General features: G+C 49.1%; 1 protein-coding gene across 1 annotated transcript in view; it reads right to left on the bottom strand.

Moving 5' to 3' along the window:
• Window positions 1-4,795: 4,795 nt before the first annotated feature.
• MACF1 (microtubule-actin crosslinking factor 1) overlaps window positions 4,796-25,026 on the bottom strand; it is a 297,509-nt gene continuing 277,278 nt past the window's right edge. The window contains exons 84-94 of the mRNA XM_004678829.2: window positions 24,465-24,608; window positions 23,815-24,003; window positions 22,409-22,529; window positions 21,711-21,874; window positions 20,435-20,597; window positions 19,080-19,234; window positions 18,141-18,215; window positions 14,514-14,631; window positions 9,212-9,423; window positions 6,061-6,190; window positions 4,796-5,320 (exon numbers count right to left, since the gene is read on the bottom strand). Of these exons, the coding sequence (XP_004678886.1) occupies window positions 5,067-5,320; window positions 6,061-6,190; window positions 9,212-9,423; window positions 14,514-14,631; window positions 18,141-18,215; window positions 19,080-19,234; window positions 20,435-20,597; window positions 21,711-21,874; window positions 22,409-22,529; window positions 23,815-24,003; window positions 24,465-24,608 (1,725 nt within the window). The 3' untranslated portion in view covers window positions 4,796-5,066. The remainder of the gene's footprint in view (window positions 5,321-6,060; window positions 6,191-9,211; window positions 9,424-14,513; window positions 14,632-18,140; window positions 18,216-19,079; window positions 19,235-20,434; window positions 20,598-21,710; window positions 21,875-22,408; window positions 22,530-23,814; window positions 24,004-24,464; window positions 24,609-25,026) is intronic.

The following is a 25,026-nucleotide window of genomic DNA, read 5'->3' as shown; positions in this document are numbered from 1 at the left end:
GCCGTCCGTCTGCCCTCGCGGACGAGCGCACTGGCCAGCGCGTGCCCCGCGGGACTGGCCGTCTGTGCGGCCAGCTGCGCCAGCCGCCCTTCGGTCCGGAGCCAGCCGTCGGGTTCCGCCCCCTTCGGGCCTAACCAATGGGGTGCAGGGGCGGGACGCGCGGTGGAAGCGGCTTTGGGTTAGGTGTTCACAGTCCCGAGATGCGATCTGATGGTGGGTGGTGGGACAGGATGTGGTCGCCAGGGACGTCTTGGGCTCCCCTCCAGCTACTGGCCGCGTCAAATATTGGCCTTGGTGGCTTGAACTCGGTCACCAAGGTATGGCTGCTCCTGGAAGCAGGAACCTGTGCAGAGGTGGGGTGTGTGTTTGTGCTTCCTCCATCCACCGCGGTTGGTCGGGAGTGTTAGTTTGAATGCCTGGCTGTCATGCCTGGGTGCTTGGCGTGTCGCCCTACGACTCAAACGCTGCATGACCTTGTGTGGCGGGGCACCGCGGGTGCCAACCGTGTCCCGCGAGTGGGACCCATTTCTTGCCAGCAGCCGCCCTGCCGGATTCTCTGTCACCACAGGTCCTCGCTGGCCTGCCAGTGCCTTCCCGGTGCTTCCCACCTTGGGAACCTGCTCGGTGGCTGCTTGGGTGAGCCCACCGCTAAGTTCCCAGGCAGCGCCTGAAGTGGGCTGTCTCAGCTGCTCCAGTGGCCCTCTGGGAGCCCAGTGCTGATGCACCAGGAGAGGCGCACTGGCCTCCAACAGGGAGGAGTCCAGGGCCCTGGGGCCCTTTCCCATCCAGGGAACCATCTTTGTGTATTTTAATGCTCTCACCCCTTAGTGACTCGCTAGAAAAAATTTCTCACAGAAACTCCTGATTGACTCAGCTCTCTGCCCTTCCTAGACAATCTCTTTATTCATTTATGATTAAGGTGCCACCCTCTGAGGAAGTGACAACCAGACTGAGCTGGAAGGCTGTGAGGATCTAGCCTGGGAAGACAGGAGAAGTCAGGGAAAGAAAGTTTTCCAGGCAGAAGAAATAGCTTGTGTCAAAGGCCCGAGAACTGGGGACATTAATAAGGATCGGTGACAATTAACACTGTGCTATCAATTCCATAATGATCAAACATTGTTAAGGGGTAAATACTATTTAAGCCCCTTCCTCCCATTCCCTGAATAGTTAAGGAGACTGAGCACAACACAGTACTTTAACCCTTTAACACAACAGGGGTTACATGACCTCTCCCAGGCCTCACACTGTGCAGCTGGCCTGGAGCAGGTAGGTGAGTTCCTGCAGGGGAGCGGGTCAGTGGAGCCTGGAGAGCCTGTGGGCAAATGGTATGTTGAGATGGGAGGGCTGGTAAGGGATGGACTACAAAGGACCTCTGGGAAGGTTAGATGAGGACTCTGGACAGTAATAATTACAATGCTCTGAAGTGGACTCAAGACAAATGTCAATATCAATTAAGAAGTCCAACAAAATTAAATATTTGCATGATCATTTCAAACTTAAAAAAACAGGAAGCCTTTTATCCCCCCCAAATAACATAAAACTTTTTATATCAACGTTTACACAACTGTCTATTGTGCCTTAAATCCATGCCTAACTTGCCTTTTATCTAAGTCATTTTCCACACATGTAAACTTGAATAATGATGTCGCAGCTTAGCTGTTGAAGGTGCCCAAGGCAAGACCAGAGCCTGGCTACAGAGGGAAATACCACTGGAGGGAGGGAGCCTGGAGTCAGGACCTGCGGTTGGAGCAGGACAGTGATGGGGAGCGATGACAGTGATCCTCTGGTGGTGATGGGTGGAGGCAGAGGAAGCTGCTAGGAGGTTGAACCACAGGGCTGGTGTCTCTGCAGAGGTTGGGGCCCTCATGGTGTGTCCCTTGAGTCCTGTCCTCTCCAGGAGGCTCTCCGGGTCCCTGGACACTGGCAACCTCTATTGAGTCCCTGCCACGTGACTAGGGGCCCCACATCTGGCCTGTAAGCCTCAGGTTGGCATGGAGCATGCTGGGCTCCAGCTGCACTGCAAGCAGCCCAGTGCTGGACAGTTCTTACAATGATAGAATCATGTCTCTCAGGTTAGGCCAGGTGGAGAAAGCTGGTCTTTCAGTGAGCCGTAAACCACGTGGGCTGCCCTGTGCTGTGCCCCCAGCCCGAGAGGCAGCCCACCTGGTCCTGAGCGGGCCCCCACTCTAGTCCTCTCCAAAGGCAGAGTGACAGCCCTGCTTGAACAAAGGGCCTGAGAGTGCCTGGGAGGGCAGAGGAAGTTGGGGCAGGCGAAATGCGAGTGAAACCTGGCACTGCAGAACTGGGGGAGCAGAGATGGGGGTTTCCTGGAGAGAGCAATCTCAAGCCAGGGATTTCCAGCCACTGGCACCTCTGTGACCTTGGGCTCATTACTCCAGGCCACTGTCATCTATACATGGGGTTCAGAAGTGTACACTGGAGATGGAGGTTAAGTGGGAGCGTATCAAGAGGACTTAGTGCAGTGACTGGGGGTGGTAAGCACTTGATACCTGTAGGCTGCGTTTACTACATCATTTAAGGCCCAAGCACTTACATTCACCCTCTACCCGGCAGACACCAAATTTGCAGTACTTGCTTATCAAATATATCACAGGGCTGTTAATTGTAACCTTTTTTTTCTGGCATCCCTGTATTTTTTATATGGTCTTGCATGAGGTGTTAATGAATGTGCAGATGCCACAGCTAGCTGAACTTTGTGGCAAAAGGCAAGAGGGAAGCCTGCATTACAAGTGAAAACAAATGACCACGGTCCAGACCTATAAACTGCTTTCAGTATGCTTTTGCTGCTGGAGGCGGAAAGGGGGTAGAAAGTTTCGATGAAAACACCATGCAACACAAAATTCTGGCTGCCCGATTCACTCAATTCCAGGAAGAATAAAGTAAACACTTCCATCAGAATTCACAGGCTGCAGGTTCCTTTAACCTGGACACGTGGTGTCAAACATTTTACCAAGCCCTGGCATCTCAAGGGTATGGCCTAATGATCAAAACACAGGCCTGTCTTAAACCCCCTTAATCTCAAGTTCTCGAGTCTATTTCCTGCTGTTAAATTAGTTAATATCTGGCTGTTTTAATTACTATAAATCAGTGTGGGCTGGAGTGTCAGAGTTGAATAGGGAGTCAACAGATTAGACTCAAGGTCTTTTGCCCTTTATTCATTCTGTGACTTCAGGCAAATCATCCCCTTCTCCTTTCCTGTTTCAGTTCTTTCATCTGTAAAACAAAGAAACTTTATCTGTGGCCAATTTTGCCTCCACCTCTGAAATTCTGTCTTTAAAAGAAATTTCAGTATTCTTCTACTTGAATTGGGAAACTGGTTCCATTTTTCTCAAACCCCTAATCTTCCTGGTGGCTCAAAGGGTTAAAGTGCAGCACTATGAAGCTATTCACAGTCATTGCCTTACAAGTTCGATCCCTGGTGAGGGAGGTGACCCACATGGTGCAGCAGACCTTTCCTATCTCACTCGCTGCTCCCCTCAGCAGTGTATTTCAGTCAATCTGCCTGTACTGCTCCCACTATGTCTTTGGTGAATCCTCTCATCCCCTGCACCTCTGGCCTGTACCCCAGTTCTTGTATGCATATATGAATAAATCTGTAAGAAAAATTGTTTAAGGGGATGACACCAGATAGACTTGTTGACAACCTTTTCTTGTTGCTTTGTAAATTTAGCAGTGATAAAGAAAATATTAATTTGCTTCATAATTTATCCATGAAGATATTCTGACTTGAATAATGTATTTAAGTACCTAACACACAACTATACCCCACAGAGACTTGTTCTATATAAGGTAATGAGAAGAAAAATCAGGGAATACAAAATATTTGTTACTGCAAGCAATTTTAATACAAAAGTGTGTCTTGTTTTTAAACAGTTCATTGGTAGAGCTTCAGTTTCTGCCTCAATTAAAACCAATTGAGATAATCACACAGCAACATGGTCGGAGCTGAAGAGAAACAGCAGCTAAAAAACAGGAGCCCCAGACAGCCCCTCTTCATGGTCACTTGGTCAGTTGACTCTGTCACGCACAAAAGACGGAAGCAAACGGGTCTTGTTAACGAGTGTGCTGGTGAACTCCTTGAAAGGATGAGCAAGTGTTGTCTCGTGTCCACATTTTCAGAACAGGCTCATGGATGGAATTCATTCCTCAGTTTGTGGGAAGTTGATCGACCATTTAAATAAATAGCAAAAAATGCAGATAAACAAATCTGTAATTCACAATGCCACCAGGGAGCCCCCTACCGAGGGGACCGGTGGGCATAGTAGTTATTGGTAGCCAGGCTGGAAAGTTACAAACCAGGACTCTTAAAAACCCCAATGTTCTGAACATTTTTTGAAACAGTTACATTTACCCCTGAATTCTAGCAGCTATTTGTCCTTTAAACACCCAGTACTGAAACAGTATTCAAAGACAGTATTGCAATGAACCCCTTTTGCTGTATCATGTGCAAATGTTACCTAGATGAGGTTCCCTCTCTTTAGCTAAAATCACACAACATTAAAAACAATGGAAAAAGCAATTATAGATGCCCTCCCCTCGGTTCTTGCTAGTTGAGGTGTCTGTGATTTACAAATTAAAAAAAAAAAAAGTTCCTTAAACACTGCAGGAGTCTTTTTTTTTTCTTTTTAAATATAATTTATCTTGCTGAGATAGCAAGTCAAATTTATAAAGAAAATGTATTTAGGAATAATCCTAAAAGATAAAGCAGGTTTACAACCCTGCACCACACAGAAACCCTACTTAGAGGCTTTTCTTTTTTTAATACACATTTGTACTTTGACCTTTTCATTTGTGTTTTTTTTTTTTTCCCAAATATTTCATTTCTGGGCCCCATCCATCACAGGGGTACCAGGAGGCAAATTTTATCTACATAAATATTCACAGGAAAATAGTAACTTACAAAAAGAAAAAAAATAAGGCAGCTTCATAACACAAGTATTCTTTTACACTTTTAACAATATAACTTCTCCCATTCAGAATAAATATACACCCAATGTGTGGAGTAGGATTCAAAGTGGACGGAGGCCTGGGGTGCTTGTGCCGTGTTACCGCTTGGGGCCCGGAGTCCTGGGGGAGGCAGTGGTGGTCTTCTTGGACATGGTCGGGATCTTGGACGGCTTGCCGAGCCCTCTCCGGGAGCCCTGGGCCCCCGTGGCGCTGCTCTCTGACGTGTCTGAACAGGCCGACTGCGTCTCCAGCAGGTCAAAGTCGGAGGCATCACTTCCCCGCCGGCTGCTGGCCCGGCTGCCGGCCCGGCTGCCGGCCCGGCTCCCAGGGCGACTGGCTGACTTTTTGGGGTCTGGAATTAAAGAATAGCACAGTAGACTTAACAGAGATGGCAAGGCAGGGAGGTGGGAGTGCATGTGGAGAGAATAAGTGACCAGCAGCTGGGACCATCTGATGTGCTGTGTGACTTGGGGCAAATCAGAACTTTCTGGACCCAGGTTTCCTCATCTCCACCGAAGTCCCTGCCCCCCTCAGGCTTGGGGATTCTATGGGAGAATCCCGCCTGCTGAGGGCTGAGAACCACCTCTCACCGTCACTGCACCTGATGTGCCTCCACAGTGGAGCTGAGCAGGCACACGGTTGTCTTGGCACTGGCAGACTGGGAAGGGGGAGAAGTGAAGGGAAACACCAGGAAATGAAGCCAAATCTCTTGGTTCCCACAAGGCACGTCAACAGGCGAACAGAGGTGAAGCTCCCTGACTTCCTCAACATGGGGTGCTAGGAAAACCACTAGCAAATGGCTGCCCCAAACGGGCTCTTCAGCAAGCTCTTCCTTTTAAATCTGACCATTTCTGATGAGTGGCAGAGGGTGGAGCTTTGGCTCTGGAAGCATCTGCTCTCTGTAGACAAGGCTAGAGCCAGTTTTTGTAACAGGAGCAAAAGAAGTCAGCAAAAGCCCGTTGGTCTCTCTGTGGGCATCACCCGTCTGTTTGCGTTGGGGGCAGTGAAGCATTGCTGACAGGCTGCAGTTTGATTCCCAGCCCGCCACTCCCTCAGCCCTCACACCAGTGCGGGGCCGGCTCCGACGCTTACCTGCCCGGTTGGTTTTGGCACCTGTGGAGGCTGGGGAAGAACTATTGCTAGTGTCACCGGTGAGGGAGGTTCGACTAGAATGAAAAGTCGGTGTTGGTCGTTTCAATTTGCTGCCTGTTGATGGGATAACCTTAAGAAAAAATAAAAAGGATATTTACTTGGTAAAATCTTTTAATAGAAATTGAATTTTAAAAGGTCCACTTTGGTTTCCTGATGTGTAATTGATTGAAAAGCAAATTAAAAGCCCGGGAAAACAAAGATTCATACTGAAAGTATCCTAGGCCATGTAGTCTGAGGATTCCCAAACTAAAGCTTTGCTGTTCCAATTTAAAAGTTCAGATTGTCTTCCGATAACTTCTACCTTACAAATTTTCACTAGAAATGGGAAAACAGATCCTCAAATAGTAAGACTATAATGATTGCAGTGAACAGAAGTATGGTAGATGAGTAAAGGAAAAAAATGCAAGTAACTCCCAAGTATTAAAGTTTTGGGGCTAGACATTTGCAATATGATTTCTAGTCCCAAATGTTAAACACGGAGCTCCAGATATCACTCAATCTCCACCTCCGGGCAGGTGTACTAACTTTTGGATCAGATGAGTAATTAGGAGTGCAGAACCGCTACCAGACAAGCCACGTGCCATGAGCGGGCTGTGCTGCTGGGGACAAGGTTCTGATGGGAGCAGGAAGCCCAGCTCGGGGGAGGCTCTCCAATGACCTGATCAACACCTGCGTTTCTCCTCTGCCCTCAGAACTACACTCCCGCTCGTTCCGCCACCTCCGCTGTACTATCCTTGCAGTCCCTGGCTGCATGTCTGCGGGACTCATCCCTTGATCCTTCGGGCCTACTTGGCCAAAGGGCCTGTCAGAGGCCACAGCCAGACTCCACCACTTGCAATCCCCAGTTCTCTTCCCCTGCAGCATCTGCTGGCACAGCACCCACTGGCACCCAACATGTGACCTGCTGTTGGCTGCCTGTGTCTCCTGCAGTCAAGTGCACACTCCTTAAAAGCAGGGTGACTGTGCATGACTACACCCTCAGCCCCAGTGCAGCACTGGTGTGGAGCTGGCCTAGGAGAGCCTTGCCGAGGCACAGATGGCGTGCAGGGAGGCATGTCTGAAACTGGGGAAGAATTGTTGCTGCTACAGTTGGAGCTACGTGTCTTGGCTGAGTGTTTTTTTTTTTGGAGACCGAAGCAGGCAATGCGGAGAAAGAGTATATCAATTGTGCCCAGTATGACTTTCTAATTTTTCTTTGAAATCTACTGTTTTCCAGGACCTTTAAGATGTTTATATAAATAGCAAAGTAAAGCAACCCATTTCATTATGTTTCTTGAACTTCTTTAATTTGTACAGAAAGAGCTACTGCGACAGAAAGGGACGAACGCCCGAGCACAAGCCCCCGGCCTCCAAAGGCGGCAGAGTCCAGTTTCAGCAACTTCCATCGTGAGCACTGCTGCTGGGGAGGCCTCACCAGCTGGGCATGGCTGGCCACAGGCCGCCAGCGGCTAAGGGGAGGCGAGGCCTCACAGTGCAATAGAACCAAAGCCTTAAGATAAAACAAAGGCTGACCTGTCAGAATCCTATGGAAATTGGCACTTCATAATGAAAACATTTACAACTTTTGAGAGTCATGAAACTGGAGCCATCGTGCAGGAAGAAAAGCAAGACTCACAGTGGGCTTGGGCTCCGGGGGCCGGCGGCGGCCCGGGGGCGCCGTGAAGCGCACCTCTTTCTGAGCTGGTGCTGTCTCAGGCCACCGGCAGGCCCTGGCTGCTTGCGCCTCCTGCTTTACATGCCTGAAGGTGAAACTATCTTTCGAGGCACAAGAAACCAGTGTTTCCCCGCAGGAGCTAGGGTGGAGATGGGGCTGCTACCACACACGCTGTGAGCCCAGGTTTGTTCTGGAGACACATGGCTCTTCCAGGGTGCTCGGTGGTTTAATCACTGTGCTTGAACATGCTTAATGCTGGCTTGTGTATGCGAATCAAGGCTGTAGAAACCCCAGCGAGTGTGAGCCTCCAAGCAGTGTTCACGGGTACTGTGCCTGGCCGAGGTGGGCAGCACCCACTCCCTGGGCCACTGTGTGCTAAGTGGGGTGCGGCTCTGGGTGGGGGTGCCAGCCACTCTTGTGTTCTGAGCAAAGATAGAACATTGTTGAACACATGCACTGGAGCTGAATTTCAAGTGTTCATAACTCGTCTGTGTAACTGACATTTGGAGACTCTAAGAGGACTGATTATTAACAATATGATAAACATATCGCCAGCAATGACCACTGTTTATCACACTAAACAAATATCATGCTAAAGATTGTTAAACAATCCACTTTGAGGCATTTCTTAGTTATCTCCAATTTTGGTGAATCCGAGTTAGAAACCCCTGAAAAACACTTGATTAGTTGAATCAGCTGTGAGAGCAAAGCACCACAAGGATAGAAAAGAGCAAGGACTCGTGTCCAGAACAGGAGCCCGTTAAGTTCTTGGCATTAGCAAGGGCCTTGTCTTGACTGTGGCCTTAGCCAGCAAAGCCATACTCTACCTCGGGGCTGGACAGATGGAGGTCGGGACACTGGCTGTCCCTGACAGGGGTGCCAGCTTTACTGTTTACCAACCAGGGTTTGTCATAACAGCGAGAGGACTGAAGTGGAGTCTGTGAAATGGAGCCAACGGGAAGGACGGGAACAAGTGAAAGTGGACAGAAAGGGAGCAAATCGAGAACATAAGAACATCAATAGGAGACACTACATTTTAAAGAAACAGAAAACAAAATAAAAGGCACATCAGTCCAACAGGGCGAAGACACCAGGCAGAGAGTCACTCCCCTACATAGCCACCATTACAACAACTGTCTCCGCAGCTCTGGCTGCACAGACAGTGCCTGGATTTTCAAAAGTCAGCGAGTGTGGATGGGCTCATAAGCACTCTGGGAATGGGTAGAAAGAAGCATTTTTGACTGAAGGACCTGAGGACATATTTTAATAAAAGTCCTTTCTAGTCATCTTTAAAGGTCCTGTGTCTGTGGCCAGCAGGGCCTGGTCAGCCCGCTCTAGGTAGAGCTTAGTCTGCATGTCTTCAGTCATGTCAGTGAGGTCTTCCAATGGCTAGACTGCAGAGGGGGTGGGCAAGACCAGACTGGAGGCTCTCCATACCTTGGTACCACTGGCTGGGGTGGCTGGAGAAGACGGCATGGACGTACAGCTGTGGTTACTCTGACTGGCACTTGAGCTGGAGCGGGTAGGGGAAGCTGCCCGAGAGGATGGCTTCGATCTTCGCCCGCGTGACCGGAAAGGTGTCATTCCCTGCGAAGCCCCTTCTGGGAGGATGAATTTCTCTCGAAGTTCGATGTTAGTTCTGCCTCGTGCTAAAAAGGCAATAAACACACACACGCACACGCACACACACACACACACACGATATAAGTTAACCTTAAAAAATTTATCTTTGATGGCCATACAGCTGCTTGATCCCATGATAACAGCTACATAAGTTACAGGTCTAGTATCTCTACGCTTTCTTTGAAACAGGCTTCCCGTTCATGACTATCAACCTTGTCAGCAGTCTGACCCAGGGCAGCCATCCAGTACCAAGCCCCTTGGTTTGCCACGATAAAGGAGGCGCTGTGTCCAAACCCCCACACCCTTTTGCTGTCCTGGTCTGGCCTTGCCACTATCCCCTGGGGCAAGCACGCTGTAACCGGTCAGGGAAAAGCAGATGCAGCAGTTCACAGACTGCTGAGGTCATGCCCAAACCCCTCTTTTCTCTCTCATAGTACATGTGTACTTTTTGCTCAATGTTTATAGGTCTGTGGTAATGAAACAGTGGAGAAACACCAGTCACACCCGACTCCTGTACTTAAATTCAGTCTGCAACCACCATACAGAAAGGGGTGTAGGACTGAGGACAGGAGATCACGACAGAATCATGAAGTAAACATGTGGCAGGAGAGAGAGAAAGATCCAGAACATGCCAGTGAGAGCCTGTGAGGCCAAAGCCTGAGAGCCAGAGGCAGCTGTGCGGAGTGAGGGGCGAGAGGCCTCGTGCCAGGAAGCTGGACGCAGCGCTGCAGGCCACCAGGAGCTGCCCTTTGACCCTCTGCGCCATCAGAACAGGACTTCAGTTTGATTTGGTTAGAAGAGACCCAGCACAGCCAACATAAATGTGAAATGCGAAAGACACTACTAATTTAAAAGAAAGGGTTCCTCTGGAGCATGTCCCTTCACAGATACCCTCACCCTGGAAGGCGCTATCCTGTACAACCTTCTACCTCCACATCCACCCACACTGCTCACGCTAAGGATAGTCTAGACAGAGGTAAACAAATGGAACTGCTGGAGAGTCCTGGGAAAAGGGAGCCTGATAAACAAATGCCATGCTCTTTCTATTCCAGAATGTTTACCTTGCCCAGAAACTATAAGCTTAGGAGATTTTAGGTAACTGTGTCTACTCTCTTCTACCCAGCCCTACATGTGCTCAAGGAGTTTGGGGAATCTTGATAGAATCAGATTTTAATTCAGGTAGCAGTGGTCCAAGCTGAGTGGTTCTAATTTCTAAATCAAATCCAGATCATCAATATATAATGTTGTCAAATGCATCCAAGTGTCAGGTTAAATGGACTTACTGGAACATCAAAGCTTGAGGCGCACAGCCTGGGCCCTGCTGCCCCCTGGGGGGCGCTGCCCCGGCCTCCTTGGGCTCTCATAGGGGACTGCTGGTCTCCAGTCTCCTGCTGGAGAATGGTCTGTGACCGATGGCCACGGACAGTCTCCTTCTTCTGACAGAACATGAGCCTCAGGGTCACCCCTTGGACCTCGGTTTCCTACTCACTCATTTTCTGGACTGCAGTGCTTTCCTCCTTCTCTAATACAAGCTCATACTTGTTTTACATATACATACACACATATCAGGAACATTCCTCCATGATCTGTATGTCTCACATGATTTTAACAAGCCGCAAAATATTATGGGACAAACTACTTGTAAAAAGTTTTTGTGCGTATCTGTGATGATTTCCTAAGGACACATTTCAGTAAGTGGATCTGCTGGGAGGAGAGGATGTACATTCAAGGTTTTGATACATGTCAACTCTCTCCAAAGTTCTGTGCCACTGTATAGACTCCAAAAGAATGTATGAGTATATTCAATTTATTTCACTCTGGCTAATGCTCACCGTATTGAAAGACTCTGTGTGTGTGTATCTGTGTGCAGGTAAAAACCTGCCAATGTGGTATGTGAAGACCTCTCTGTGCTGGAGTCAGGGAACGGAGCGGGACTACTAACTGCTCTTCCAGAAACTACTCCTGGGCTCCACCCATGGCGGCCGCTCCCCTCTCTTCCTCCTTCTCCCCAACTTCTCTTTCTGTCTCTACTTCAACACTGGCGTTCCCCTGGGATCTGCCTGCAGCCCTGTTCCCCCTCTGGGGCTCCCAACCTGGGGCTGAGCTCCTCCCCCAGATTTCAGTGTGTCGGGGGCCAAGCCTGATCCTTCTGCTCCCAGCCCAGCCACTCCTAGATGTCAGGACCTCACCTGCGGGACCGCTGAGACATCACCGTTGATTCTACCTCATGCCGCTTCTAGAATCCCAAGCCTTCCCACGCCCTCACAGTCAGGGGGTGCTCATGAAGCACCTGCTCATCCTGGACGGCTGTTACAGGCTTCCAACAGGTCTCCTTCTTTCTCCTATCATTTCCTAGAACTGGTTTTTAAGTATAAGTCTGATTTCTCTAAACGGTTCAAAATCTTTTCATGGGGACTGCATATAGGAAGATGTCCCAAAATGAGGTTTTTGAGGGGTTTTCTACTAGAAGTTTAGTAAACACTGCAGCTACATTCTGCCCCTTGGGACAGTTCTAAGGCAATCAGAATTTTTAAAGAAATCCTGCAGTAGGGCCCTCCCTGATGGTGCAACGGGTTAAATGAAGCACAGCACTGCAAAGCTAGCCGCAGCTGCTGCAGCGCAAGTTCAATCCCCGTCTGGGGGTGACCCACACGGTGCGGCAGACCTCTCCCGTCTTGCCCACTGTTCCCTTCAGAAAGTGTATTTCAGTCATCTGCCTGTTCTGCTCCCCTCTCTGTCTTTGGTGAATCCTCTTACCACCCTTGCACCTCTGGCCTGTACCCCAGTTCTATTTGCATAAATAAATCTTAAAAAAAAAATGCAGTAAAGAAACCTGTGATGTGCAGTTTGTAACATCTGACACCCTTTGCACCTGTGCATACCACTATTGACCCTTCATCCTAAATTGTGTGCTATCCTCAGGACAACGCCCTCTGGGGCCCAGGCAGCCAAGGAACCCCAACACTAATGGGTACAGAACCTACCTAAATGGTACTTCTAGAAGCTGCGGCAATCCCCTTAGAGCCCTAGATAGCTTCAAGGAACTTTTGTGTTTGAGATGCTCATGGCCTTCCAGGTCGCCTATGACACTCATGCCAGCCCTTAAGTGTTCCCCTCCTGGCACAATCTTCTATTCCCCTGGAAGTAGCTCCCCCAGAGGCGTTCCTGACTGTGCAGTCAGCGGACCTAACCTGGGAGGTGCTCTGGAGAGGAGAGCCACGCTCCTTGCCTTGTGTGCTCCAAGGGGTCCAAGTCTACCATGTTCCATGGGAAAATGGCTACTAGAAGGCCCCTACGCTTCCCCCAGGTTCTGACTTCACATCTGAAGACAGACAGGGCAAGCAGTGTGCCCCCTGGCCAGAGCATGCTGCTGTCGTGAACAGAGCAGGTGGGGCAGGCAGCGGACAGGCACCCCAGACCCCAATTTGACATGCACCTTCTCTTCTTTTTGTTTAGACCATCAGACATGACAGGGAAATGAAGTCTTATCAATCAGTTTGGAAAGGAAATACACTTTACTCAGGGACAGTTAGAATTACATGTATTGCTTTCTCATTTAAAGCAATGAAAATAGGACTTTGATTTAAAAAACTGAACATCCTTCAAGTTTTTCAGAACAGCGGTTTACAAAATTATTAGTTTTAAAAGGGATGCTTAACAGAAATCACTGCTGTGGTTCACTGGAATGAATGAATGCAGAATGACTTAAAATAAATGGAATGGTGGAGTGGGGAGTGGGATCAAAATGGGGGGCAGTGCATGGGACTAGGGTGATGGCACATGGGTGAACTGGTGATGGGAAGCCCACGGGGATTACAACTGAGATGGAAAAAGGCAAAAATGATGCAAAAATAAACTATTATAATAAAAAATAGATCAATGGGATGAGTTATGGACACATCTGAATTTGGGGAGCAGGCTGCTGAGTCCTGCCTCTGCTTGTGCCTACAGCCTGTCCTTTACAGCTGCCTATCCTCAGGCAAGCTATTGCATTTTCTTATGCTTCCAAGTCCCTATTCTGTAAAATGGGGCTGTTAAGGGTATGAACACCTTGCTGAGGTGAAAATGTGTTTTTATATAGCATGTATAACAGTGTGTGGCACAGAAAAAAAACTATGTAATTTGTTAATTAAATAGAAACAACAAATTCTAGTAGGTACTGTTTCAACAAGGGTATTTTATGTTCTGCCAACTTAGACAAGTCAAGATTTGGCTGTGACAATGCATTCATAAAGGCAGCAATACCACAGAGCCAAGACTGCTGCTGTTGAAGAAGCAAAGCCATTCTCAACAGGCAGGCGTGGAAAACGGGACAAAGCTTAAAAGCCAACCTATGGGAGACTGACTGGAAATCGAAGAACTGGAATCAGAGCGCTTTATTTTATTCCCAGGATGGTGAACTAGGAAAAGAAAAATAAACATACACACACACACTCACAAAAACCAGAGAGCAGGAAACACAGAAACCGGTCAGGAAAGACAAACTGGCAGGCTGCAGGAACCTCCTGATTCGCACACAGCTCTCCAACAGGAAAAAGCCCCGGCACAGCCGAGGGCGATGCAGTGACTCAAACTGGCCTCTGCCCCCGCTGACCCCACACGCCGGCTGCGGCTGCCGCTGCTCACACGAGCCTGCTGCTCCCTCTTGCTTGGGCCGCTGTGCCAGCCTTCCCAATGTTCAGCGTGGACGCTGCAGGGCCTTGCTCGGGTGGTCAGCATGGGGGCCACCGCTAGGTGTTCTTTCTCCTCTGTGGTCAGGGAGCGCCCCAGTTCTTCTCGTGGCGGCGCTCAACACCCAAGTCTCGCTCACAGGAGTGACCGCCAAGGGTCGGGGAGCCCTCCCAGGAGCGAGGGGTGAGTGCTAACCGCAAACTGGACACTCACCACCACCCATTCGCTTCTCACTTTCCTTACTGTGTTCCTCCAACTGTCTCCTCTGACCACGTCAACCTCTCCTGCCTCCCTCCTCAACCTGGTCTCGGCTGGCACCGCACGTCCTACCCTGCGCCGGCGGACGGCATCCGGGCGGTGAGCGTCACCCCCACACACCAACCCGCCCACGCCCGCCCGCACCGGGCTGTGCAGGGGCCCACCACCGTGCCCCGCCCGTCCCTACCTCGGCAGGGGTCGTTCTTCACCAGGAACTCGTCCAGCGCCATCCAGCCTCCTCCGACGCGCACCATCACCGTGCTGCGCAGGATGCGGACCAGCCGCAGCTGCTGGGAGTCCCCGAACTGCGGGGCGAAGAGGACAGCGGTGAGCAGCCTGGGTCCAGCCGGGTCGGCAGCCCTCCTTCCCGAGCAGACTGTATTCAGAGGGGCCGCTCGGCAGTTCTGGGCGGGCATTTTTAGCTCTTTTGCAGTTTTCACAAGGAAGGAATTTAAAATTCGGAAGAGCCAAGCCATCAAGCTGAAGATGAGGTTCTGGATCTACCTTCCCAATGAAGTTAACTTTCCCGTCACCCCCACCTCCGCACCCAGAGGGAGGGGCGGGCGCAGGACAGAGAGCACACTCACTCACTATCGTTCAAAGGCTCTCCCCAAATTCACACCCACCGCTGTCACGCTAACTTGTTTTTATGAAAGAAAAGGCTGATGTCAACCTCTGAATACAGTGTGCTCTAAAAACGACAGGCTTAAGGAAAACCTTGCGAAGCACCATTAATACAAGCTCTGAAGGAAATTTGATTTTTTGCATTATACCCTAAGTATTCTCCAATTGTGATGTCACCAGCAGAAATTTCTTCAGCTTAACAAATGATTACAGTACACTGAAACTTAGTTAAAAATCAAGGAAATCAAAAATTAAAGAAATCAAAAATTTAATCTACCAAATTGATTATAAACAGCATTTAATTATTCATTTTGGGATGTTAAGTAAGGTTTCTGAATTTGTTATTTTCCTTGCCTTAACATTCCTACTTCTCACTCATTAACACTGAGTTTCCCACTGTATAAATTACCTTCTTCCCAAAATAAAGAGTTAAAAGAAAGCCATGCTGAGACCCCCAAACCAAAACCAAGCATTGGAGAAATAGAATTCCTACAAGTATTTAATTCAAAGAGAAGGTTTGGGGAGAGAGAGGGAAGAGAGAAGGGCTAGTCGCTTAAGTAGGATTCTCAAAGTTATAATGGACCATAACTTTCCCCACATCTTTCATCATCACAAGTTTTAAAGGTTTGTGCAGCGTGACTATAGTGACGACAGCAACAGCAGTGGCGTGCAGTGCACTGAGGTGGGCCGGGTTGTGAGGAGGACTGTCCCGCCCCGGGAAGGAAGCTGCCCCTCGGTCTCTGCGGGAGCCTCCCGGGGACGCTGCGCCCAATGAGTAAACCACCTCTGCAGGGCTGCGACCCGGTCGCAGCCAGACCTGGGAGCAGTGGCCAAGCCACTGTTGGGTTTCCTCTGGGGTATAAGGAGAGGAAAGAAGTAAGGTTGATTCGTCTTCCACAGTCCTTCCAAATCAGGAAGGAACTCCCAGGCATGCTTCATTTTTTCATTGCTGGGCCCTGTTCTTTATTTGTTATTATTTCATTATTTCCCCTCTTTACGTTCTTACTGGGAGGCTCTCCCTGAAAGACTCTAAAGTGCTTCTGTGCAGCTGTGGGGGAAAGGAGGCTTGATCAAATTGGCAGCCAGAGTGGCGGGGGAAGCCAGGCATCGTGAGGAGTGGCAGAGGGGCAGTGGCGGCTCTGGAAACGTGGGCTGGCAGGCCAGACGGAGCCGGGCAGAGTGGGCCAAGAACCTGGCACAGTCACAGGGGGCGATGGGTTCCTTCTCTTCAAGGGAAAACCCCTCACGGCAACATTGGCTCTTGCAATGGCTCTGACATGAGCGAGGCTTCAGGGCCTTGCAGAAAGTGAAGTTCTGCCCCCACACTGAGCCACCGCCTCTGTCACGCTGCTGGTCCGCGGGCAGGAGAGGACGTCAGCACTGCTCAGCCGCATGCTGTCCTCACAAATGGCGTGCCCCGCAGGTGCCCTTGTCTTTCTCATGCAACGGTTCATTCCCAGCAAGTTCCAGTTTTCACTGTTAGTTTCTTTCTATCCTCTGACCTTCCATGGCTCAGAGTCTGACAGTTGTCAGTGATTACTGCAGTGCCCAGAACGGACTGGGGCTGCCAAACAACTTGTAGTGTTTTTAATTTCATATAACAAAGCAGACCTGACCCATGCAACTTCCTTCCATTTGAAGACAAAGGACCCCAGAGCCCTCCAAAAGATCTAGAAGGTTAGAGTTACCAAGTGGAACAGGCATTCAACGTTTCGGCAAGTCTGACTCAATCCCATCAGAGTTTAGCTGTCTGGCCATGGGCGGCAAGCTATAGGCATTGGCCACTGTGAGCCCCACACCATGGACCTTCTGATTATAAAATGCAATGCGAGTGTAACACAAACAATAATCTATTTAAAGACACTGAGTGCGTAAGGATCCCAAGATCTGTTGCCTCAGTGTACATTATAAAATGTTTGTTGACTGTTAAAAAGAGTCTGACAGACAGAAATCAGCACTGTTGTCTGGTATTCTGGCTTCCAATGTAGAAAGAAGTATGAGATGAGGCACTTTTCAGAACTGGATCGATGCCACAGTCTCAATTTCCTCTGAACGATATTATTTATAACTCAGTCTAGCACAGTATCATGTCCTCAGTCAATTTAATTTTGAATGTCAAATTTCATCTTAAAAAAAAAAAAAAAAAAAAAAAAAAAAGCCAAGACCTGGACTACCACACCAGCCCAGCACGCACTTCCCTCCACTTGGTAAGACCACCAGCGGTGACCCAGGCATGCTCGAGGAGGCCCTGTCCCCACAGCACAGATCAGGCAGCAGGAGCTACACAGCCCACTTCCACTGAGGAGGAGAAAGTTGCAAGGCACACTGTACCTGATTGCCGAGGAAGAACTACGGACAGTAAGTAAAGGGTGGAGGGAACAGAAGGAAAAAAAAGAACATTTTGTCAAGTTAACACTAAGGAATGAAAACCTCACATTCATGTTACCAGTCTGTGGCAGGTTCCTACTGAGCTCCTGCTGCGGGCACGTGGTTTTACACATTAAGACCTAACTTACCCCTCCTGTTTTGCTCTGGTGAATTCAGTTCCCTTACAAGTAGTGGGAAAAACACACACACACAAGACAACAAAACTCACAAAACAAGTGATTTCATTCACTGGATGCTCTAGGCTGATTCTGCCTCCTGACGCTCCCCAGCTGAGAGTCACCGTTCGGCTCTGCTGTACTGGGAGGGCGTTTTCCAGGCTCAGGGGGACCTGGTTTCCTTAGTGGAGAACCCCGATAAGCTGCTAATTGTATTACAGGAGCCTATTTCAGACTTCTCCTGTGACCCAACCCGGGTCCCAAAAGGGGGTCAATGAGCGCAGTTCACAGAGAGCTATGGCCACACTCAGCGTGGCTAGCGAGGACTGCCGAGTCCGCTCATTGCACCGCAGGCAGGGAGGTGTCCCGAGGGCCTCGTCGGTCTCTCCAGCTTTTATGAGCCACAGAGATTCCCAATGACCACCTCTACTGGGAAACCAAGTACAAGCCACTACTTGAGTTAGACTATGGCCATATTTTTCAGATGAAACTAAAGAGGGTGTTAAGCTTGGCCCAACAGGACACCTGACACTGGTGTCCAGAGCGAGGAGGGCCAGAGAGGGCAGTGCAGTGTGCTGGGGCAGGCTGCCTTCACCTGTCAGGGGGGCTGTGGGGGGGACCATCCCAAAGGCTGTTGTCTTCCTTACCCGGTATTTATTCTCTCCAATCTGTTCCACCTGAAACCTTTTTGCACATTTGCACTGAGCCACTTGTCTTGTGACCTATTGGTTATGAATAAAACAAAACAAAACAAAACAAAGCAAATGAGGGATAAGGTAAGACTTCAGAGAAACAGATTTTTGCATGTAAACAGAGAATCTATTCATTATGTATTTATTAGGCATTACAGGCTTTTGACACATGAATTTAACTTCTGTCTGAATTAAAATGCATTGTTCTTACTAACTGGGATACTTAAGAGAGAGGTTATGAAAGAAATTCCCAAGTAACTGTAAAACACTTCTGCTTCAAAATTCCTTCAGATAAATGTGCAATTATGCACACATCAGAGTCAACTGAGTAACAAAACAGATTAGGAGCTAATGTGAGGTTCCCTTCGGAGTCAGATTACTGGAAGCTGCCCTAGGGCACTCGCTAGCCCTGCCCACTGCTTCTCCCTCCCCAGGATCAACAGATCCTACATGCTGCCAATACATATTCCATTTGCAATGTGATATAGTTTTTAACGAGGCAGAAAGCCTGACAGGTGCATACTATCTCAGACAACACTTTTCAGTTCACCCCTAATGTCTACATCTAAATACCACATCCTTGGACTCTGAGGAGGACTGAAAGAGGAGTCTATTCTAAGTAACATGCACTCTGTGAACAGGGATGAGGGAGGTATGATAAGGTTCTCTGTAAACCACAGAGTACCGCACAGGTGTGCCTCGCTTGGCCAAGAAGTCATCTAGCTCAGCCAGAATCTTGTGGGCAATGCCATCCCAACAGTTACCCAAGCAGAACCAAGAAGTCACCTCCCAACAGGTCAATCAGAGGGCTGAGGTGGTAACTGCATCCAATCAAGTTCAGGACAGAGAAACGTATGGTCAGAAATGTACTCAAAATGCAACTCTTTTCTGTACCTCATCTTCAATTTTATCAGCATCGGTAGTTGGCCGGTAAGCATCCTTGTTGGGATGAAGAGCGGCCACGAATTCATAGTAATCAATGTAGCCATCTCCATCTCGGTCAAAAATGTCAGCAACGGCAGTCATCTCTAATTTGGTAGTAGGGAATTCTAGAGAAACGAATCACATTTTGGAACGTTAACTGAGAGATTAGCCAACCTCCAATTGGTTGATTGGAGGGTAAGTAATACTTGAAAGAAAAAAATATGAATGTGCTATTTTCTGAAAAGCAATATGCTCACTTTAGAAAACTTAAAAGAAGTAAATAGTATAAAAAAAGATAAAAACGACCCCAAATTATAGTACCCAGAAACCACTCACTGCTATGTTTTGGTTTGCTTACTGACAGGTATACCAAAAGGTGTACACAGAACATCCATTCATGAAGCTACCACCCAACTTAAAAATTTACTTGATCCCCTCCACCAAATATCCAACTATACTCAGATTTCAGACCAATGGATACTTTAGAATTAACAATAGTAAGTTAAGTCTCTATGTTTCAATTGCTGCCTTAAGTTCTTGATAAATTGCTTTCCAAAAGGAAGTGTGGATATTTATAGTAGTCAGAGTGATCTACTAAAATGTAAAAACAGACTGCATTGCTTTTCAACCTCCTGTGGCTGCCTACTGTCTCTGGGAAAATCTGATCTCTTCACCTGTGTCTGCCTGCCTTTCCAAATTCATGTCTATACTCTCTGAGGTCATGACACTCCAGTCATGTTAATCTTCCAAGACCAGAAGATGCCAAGTTCATTCCCACCTCAGTGCTTTGCATCTGCAGTTCCCTCTGCTATCTCTTCCCTAACACCTTGACAGGGCTGGATTCTTCTCATACTTTAGGTTTCAGTTCAAATATTCCCTCCAGAGGGGCTTTCCCAGCCACCATGCAGAGTAGCACAGCTATGAGACATGATGTTTGATCCTGACAAGGCATTTACTGACTTTATGCCTCAATTATTCCTTCTGCTAAAAGTAAATGAGATCACACACTTTGCAAGCTGTTAGTATAGATGCCTGAAATGGGTATTATGAAAATCTGATTTCTTTAAAGATGTCACTTACAACTTCATGCTTACACCTCACAAGTATTTGCTTGTCATAATGTTGTCATTTAAGACCTGTTTATTTTAGTCCCAGAAACGAAGTTCTTCTCTCTAACAGACCAAATTTGGAAAGCGGTTACATCATTTCCCTAAGACGGTTTTATTATCTGTACTTCAGAAAGACTGCTTATCAGAATACCACCTGCTTCTGCAAAACTCAAGGAAATCAGGTGTGACCTGTGTTTGGGTTGCGACTGGACTCACTGGATGCCAGAATGCCGTCGATGAACTCCTGACGCGTTATCTTCCCATCCTGGTCCTTGTCGATTCGACGGAAGAAATCCATTACCCGGGACTTTTTGTGATTCATCCACCGCATATACTTTTTCCTCCAGACATCAAAGTCAAAGTTGGCAAATTCCTTCAGCTAGACAGAAATCAGGTGTCAACAAGACTTATCATTCTGGCCCGGAGCATACCAGAACTTTCAGACACTCAGTAAAGCCATGCAGGCCTTCCGGAGGGGCACCGACAAGGGCTCGTGCCAGCACCTTCGCTCAAAGCCATGACTGTTCACGCGAGCTGTGGAGGTGGGGCAGCAGGAGACACAGCACCTGGACAGCCACCGTTGGGGACAGGGAGTGCGAGGAACAAGAGCGGTGGGCCCCGCCTTGTTTCCTCTGCTCCTTCAAAGGTTCACCCTTTGAGACACGAGGGACTGGCTTCCATCACCGGACAGCAGCCCTCAGCACGCCTCCCTCCCGACATGGGCCTTGTCAGAGGCTCATGTTCTCTGAGATGAGCTCGGTCGAGTTCTGGCTGGAGCAGGAGGAATCCAGCCCTGCATGCAAGCTCATGGCTCTGCAGTGGCCCCGTCGGCCTTCCACGCCCAGTGTCTGGCCCTGACAGGCTTTGGCAGCTGCGCAGTGGGCAAGGCCATATTTAGCCACCCGGCCTTTAGACTCAGGATGACTTCAACAGAGCAGCAGTTTTCCCCTGGTCTTTCAAACTTCAAAGTTGGAAGGAATGGGGGAAAAAAAAAAGCCAAACCCAGATATACTTAAAACTCAACTGAACCTATAGAAATAACAACAAAAAACACAGAACACTCACTTCTGGGCATAGCTGCTTTGATGTGCACAAATAAAAGAATATGAAAGGTATTAGAGGTTTGGTTTAGAAATTTTTCCAGAGTGGTAAATAATACTTTAATACGATTTGCTTTTTGTAATCTAGTGAAGACTAACAGATTAAAAAGCTACTCTGATTTCACAATTGCAGTTTACGTCTTTATGCACAAGGCTCAGCAACGGTCGTTTTCCTCTAAGGCCACCACCTGGAGGTGACTGGCAAGGTCAGCTGGCGACGCCGGCACAGCCAGGCTCAGGTCTCAGGTCGGACCCGGGCCTGGCCAGCTCCCCACACCAGCGAGCGGCTCTCGGTGGTGAGCGGTCTCCCCGCCGCGCCCTCTTGCCTAAGCAGCGGCTGGTGCACACCAGTGCGTGCCTACCGCTGACGGTGGCCACGGAGGGGCCCTCACCTCCTCCAGCCTGTCCAGGGCGTCGTTCAGCTTCCGCTGCCGCTCCAGCGCGAGCAGCCACACCTGCTGCCAGCGGGCAGAAAGCTGGTTGATCCGTGGGTTTTTTGCTTCAGACTGTGACAGGATTGGCATGGGAGGCGGTGCTGGCTGATTCAAGGACTTCCCTGAGGGGAAAAATAACCACGAGATTGGAAAAGGTGGCTTTGCCAGCTCACAGCGGGCGGCCACGTGTGTATGAACGTTTTCTAACGGTGGGCAAGTCAGACACCGAGACAAGGGACGTGGACTTGGGGCATTCAGACACTCATTTCAAGGACTGGTCCTTGCTCTCGACAAACAGGTATCTGTCTCACGTGCTGACTCATCTGTCCTGCCTTAGTGAACCGAGGAAATGTCGATTCTACTGAACAAGCAAAGGCTCCGTGAGAGCGGATTTAATTTAAGACCAGGCACACGAAACACAAGCAGCCAGCCCCCAGAGAACACAACAGCTACTGCAAAAGAGCTTGTTTAACCTCCTTAAAATTTCATTCTATATGAAGGAAATGGAGGACAATTAGTTATCTGCCAGTGTAAGAAAAGCAAGTTTCAAAGAAAGATGTTGGTCCCGAGCCCATATGGTTTTGAGGGTGCAGAGACCACTGCGGGGGCACGGCTCTGTGGGGGGGCGCATCCTGCCCGACTGGGCGGGCACTTACTGCTGCCGCTGCGGGACTTCTCAATGAAAGGCGCGTGGGCCGGCTCTGTGTTCTTCCTCTTGTATGTCTTGGTGACCCGGTCCACGTCAGGTTGTTTTCGAGTCATCTCCTCCATAAATGCCTGTTAAGCACAGAGGAAGAAGAGTTGAGGGTTTTCTTGGACCGAGATGGAATCAGGTAACCGATTAACAAAAGGCGAGCCCATGGTCACTGGAATGACAGGTGCCTTTGTACACAGCTGCAGGCCTTTCCAGAGACACAGCTGAGCAAGGCACTTTACTGGTGTTTATCAAGTTTGAGGAGAAGGTCAGGAACAGAAGCTCAGGGAACAGCAACACTACCAGTGGGTAGAGCAAGAGGAACCAGCGAAAACTGAGAAGGAATGGACAGAGGTGGGAGGAAAAGATGATGGGAGGACACAGTCAAAAGAAAAGCACTCTGAGACGGTAGGAAGAGGCAACTGTCACAGGCCAAGTGAGACAAAGCCTGGAAGTCAGCCAGTGTGATGGGACTGTGCAGTGTCAGGGGCCTGCCGGGGACGGGACAATGGGGTAGCTCTCAGGACATGGGCTGGGAAGACCCTGGAGGTAAGAACAAACAGAATGGGGGCCTTGAAGACACAAGGAAGAGTGGGGGTACAGGAAGGGAGAGGACGGCATTGGGTGGGAAGAACATAACCTTACTCAGGAGGGAAAGTGTCCATGTAGTTAAGTTGGATACTATGTATGTAGTTCTCAGAGACCAGGTTAGTTAGCTGTTGTGTATACTAAAAAGAGAACCTGTCCACAGCATAACCAGCAAGATTCAGGTTTACGCGCAGTGAAAATTATCCTGGTTAAAACCTTATTTCTTCTTAAGGCTGAAAATTATGAAGGCTAGTTTAATGTTGCCTGAGCCCATCTCTGGGTCCACATGAAAGGTCTCCCCGAACCAGGTGTAACTGGGAGCCTGGCTCAGAGGCCAGCTGGTAAGCCAGGATGGGGCAGGCATAGTTCTTAGATGGTCCCCAGATTCGCACCACTGGTGTGCACACCCCCCCCACCCCTCGAACAGGGGCAGCACTCGAGTGAAGGATGGAACAGTTGTAAGACCTGCTAGCGCTGACTGGGGCTTCTCCTGCTGGTTTTGAAGACCCAGGCTGCACGTGGTGGGAGTGTGGGGGTGAGGCTTGAGGGTGACCCTGGCCCTGCTTGTGCAAGGAGATGGGTCTGCCCATGGCCTGAACGAGAGTAAGACCCTGAGAGGAGAACCTGGCAAGCTGCTCGGACTCTTGCCCCCTGAAACTGTGAGAGAAGTAGTGTGTTAAGACCTGTGGGAATATCTTAAGCAGCAATTGAGAAAATGGAAACACTGGGCGAACGCTTCAGGCTCCCACAACCAACACAAGAGACAGGTGGTGGGGTTACCTGATGCTCCGTGATAAGGGCTTTGACTCGGTCAATGTTCTGAGGGATTGGCTCCTGATCCCGCTGAATGAGGGTGGTCTCGGCCCACTGGATCCACGCCAGAAGTTCTTCCAAGAGCTCAGCGTTAGCCACCAGTTCTGACAGGGCTGTTTCAAGACGCTGCTGGTGCTGCTTAGCCCAGGTCAGGACCTGGGGGGACAGACAAACCGTGCTGTCTTCAGTCACACACTGAACTATTTGCAAGGCCCTTTTTTATTAATCCCAAGGGTGACTTTTTAGGGAAAAGCCCATCAAAGGGTCAAGGGACTTCAACTCTTGTTCCAGGGACAGCTGGGATAAGCAAGCAGCATTCCTGCAAGCAAACCTATAGCACACCCTACTCAAAACATTCTTCTCTGACAGGTGGACATAACACACCGGGTGTCCAGCGGCTTCATCAGCCAACACACCACCACCCAGCACCACACGTCCCGATTTCCACACATTCCCAAGCGGACTGTCTTACTGAAGGCCTTCATTCCTGCTGACACACTTGCCATTAAAGCTGCCTTATTTGGTGAGGAAGGGGAGAGGCAGGCGCTGCAGAATCTTATTGCCATTAACCCCTCTCACTGGGCCTGCGCGGGTTTCCTCTGAAGCCGGGGACTCACCTCCTCAAAGCGAGCGCGGATGATGGTGATCCAGTGTTTGATAGTGGTGATGCAGTCGGGATGGCAGACGGCCAAGATGGCTTCTCCCATGGCTACTGCTGTGGTCACATCCACTCGCTTTTCTTCTACTTTCTGCATGAATTCCTAAAGAAAAAAGATGTGAAAGTAGAAGCGGAAGAAACCTACTTTAGCAGCACTGCTAGTTTACCCTGAGACAGGACAAACCTTCAGATTTTCCCATCCAAGGGTTGACAGGGACTTTTAAGAATCCTCATTTAGGTGCCGCTGAGATTTTATTTTTGAGCTAAAAGATGGGGCGGGGGATGTGGGGGTGGTTCGGGCTCATAGGGAATGACTTTCCCTTCTAGAGGTGATGGACAAGGACACGGGTTTGTCCCCTTGGCCGGCGGGGCATGCGCCGTTTCCTAGTATGAAGTAGTTTGTTTTCAAAAACAATCCTGTTCTATTCATTTCCATATATGGAAGTGAACAGCACTGTCAGGGGCAAATGCGTCAAAAAACACAACACTATTTAAAAACCCCTGCAGAGAATACGACGACC

This window comes from Condylura cristata, unplaced genomic scaffold (assembly GCF_000260355.1).
Source record: "Condylura cristata isolate star-nosed mole 26May11 unplaced genomic scaffold, ConCri1.0 scaffold00008, whole genome shotgun sequence".
NCBI classification, from domain to species: domain Eukaryota; kingdom Metazoa; phylum Chordata; class Mammalia; order Eulipotyphla; family Talpidae; genus Condylura; species Condylura cristata.
This window is presented reverse-complemented; position numbering and strand designations above follow the sequence as displayed.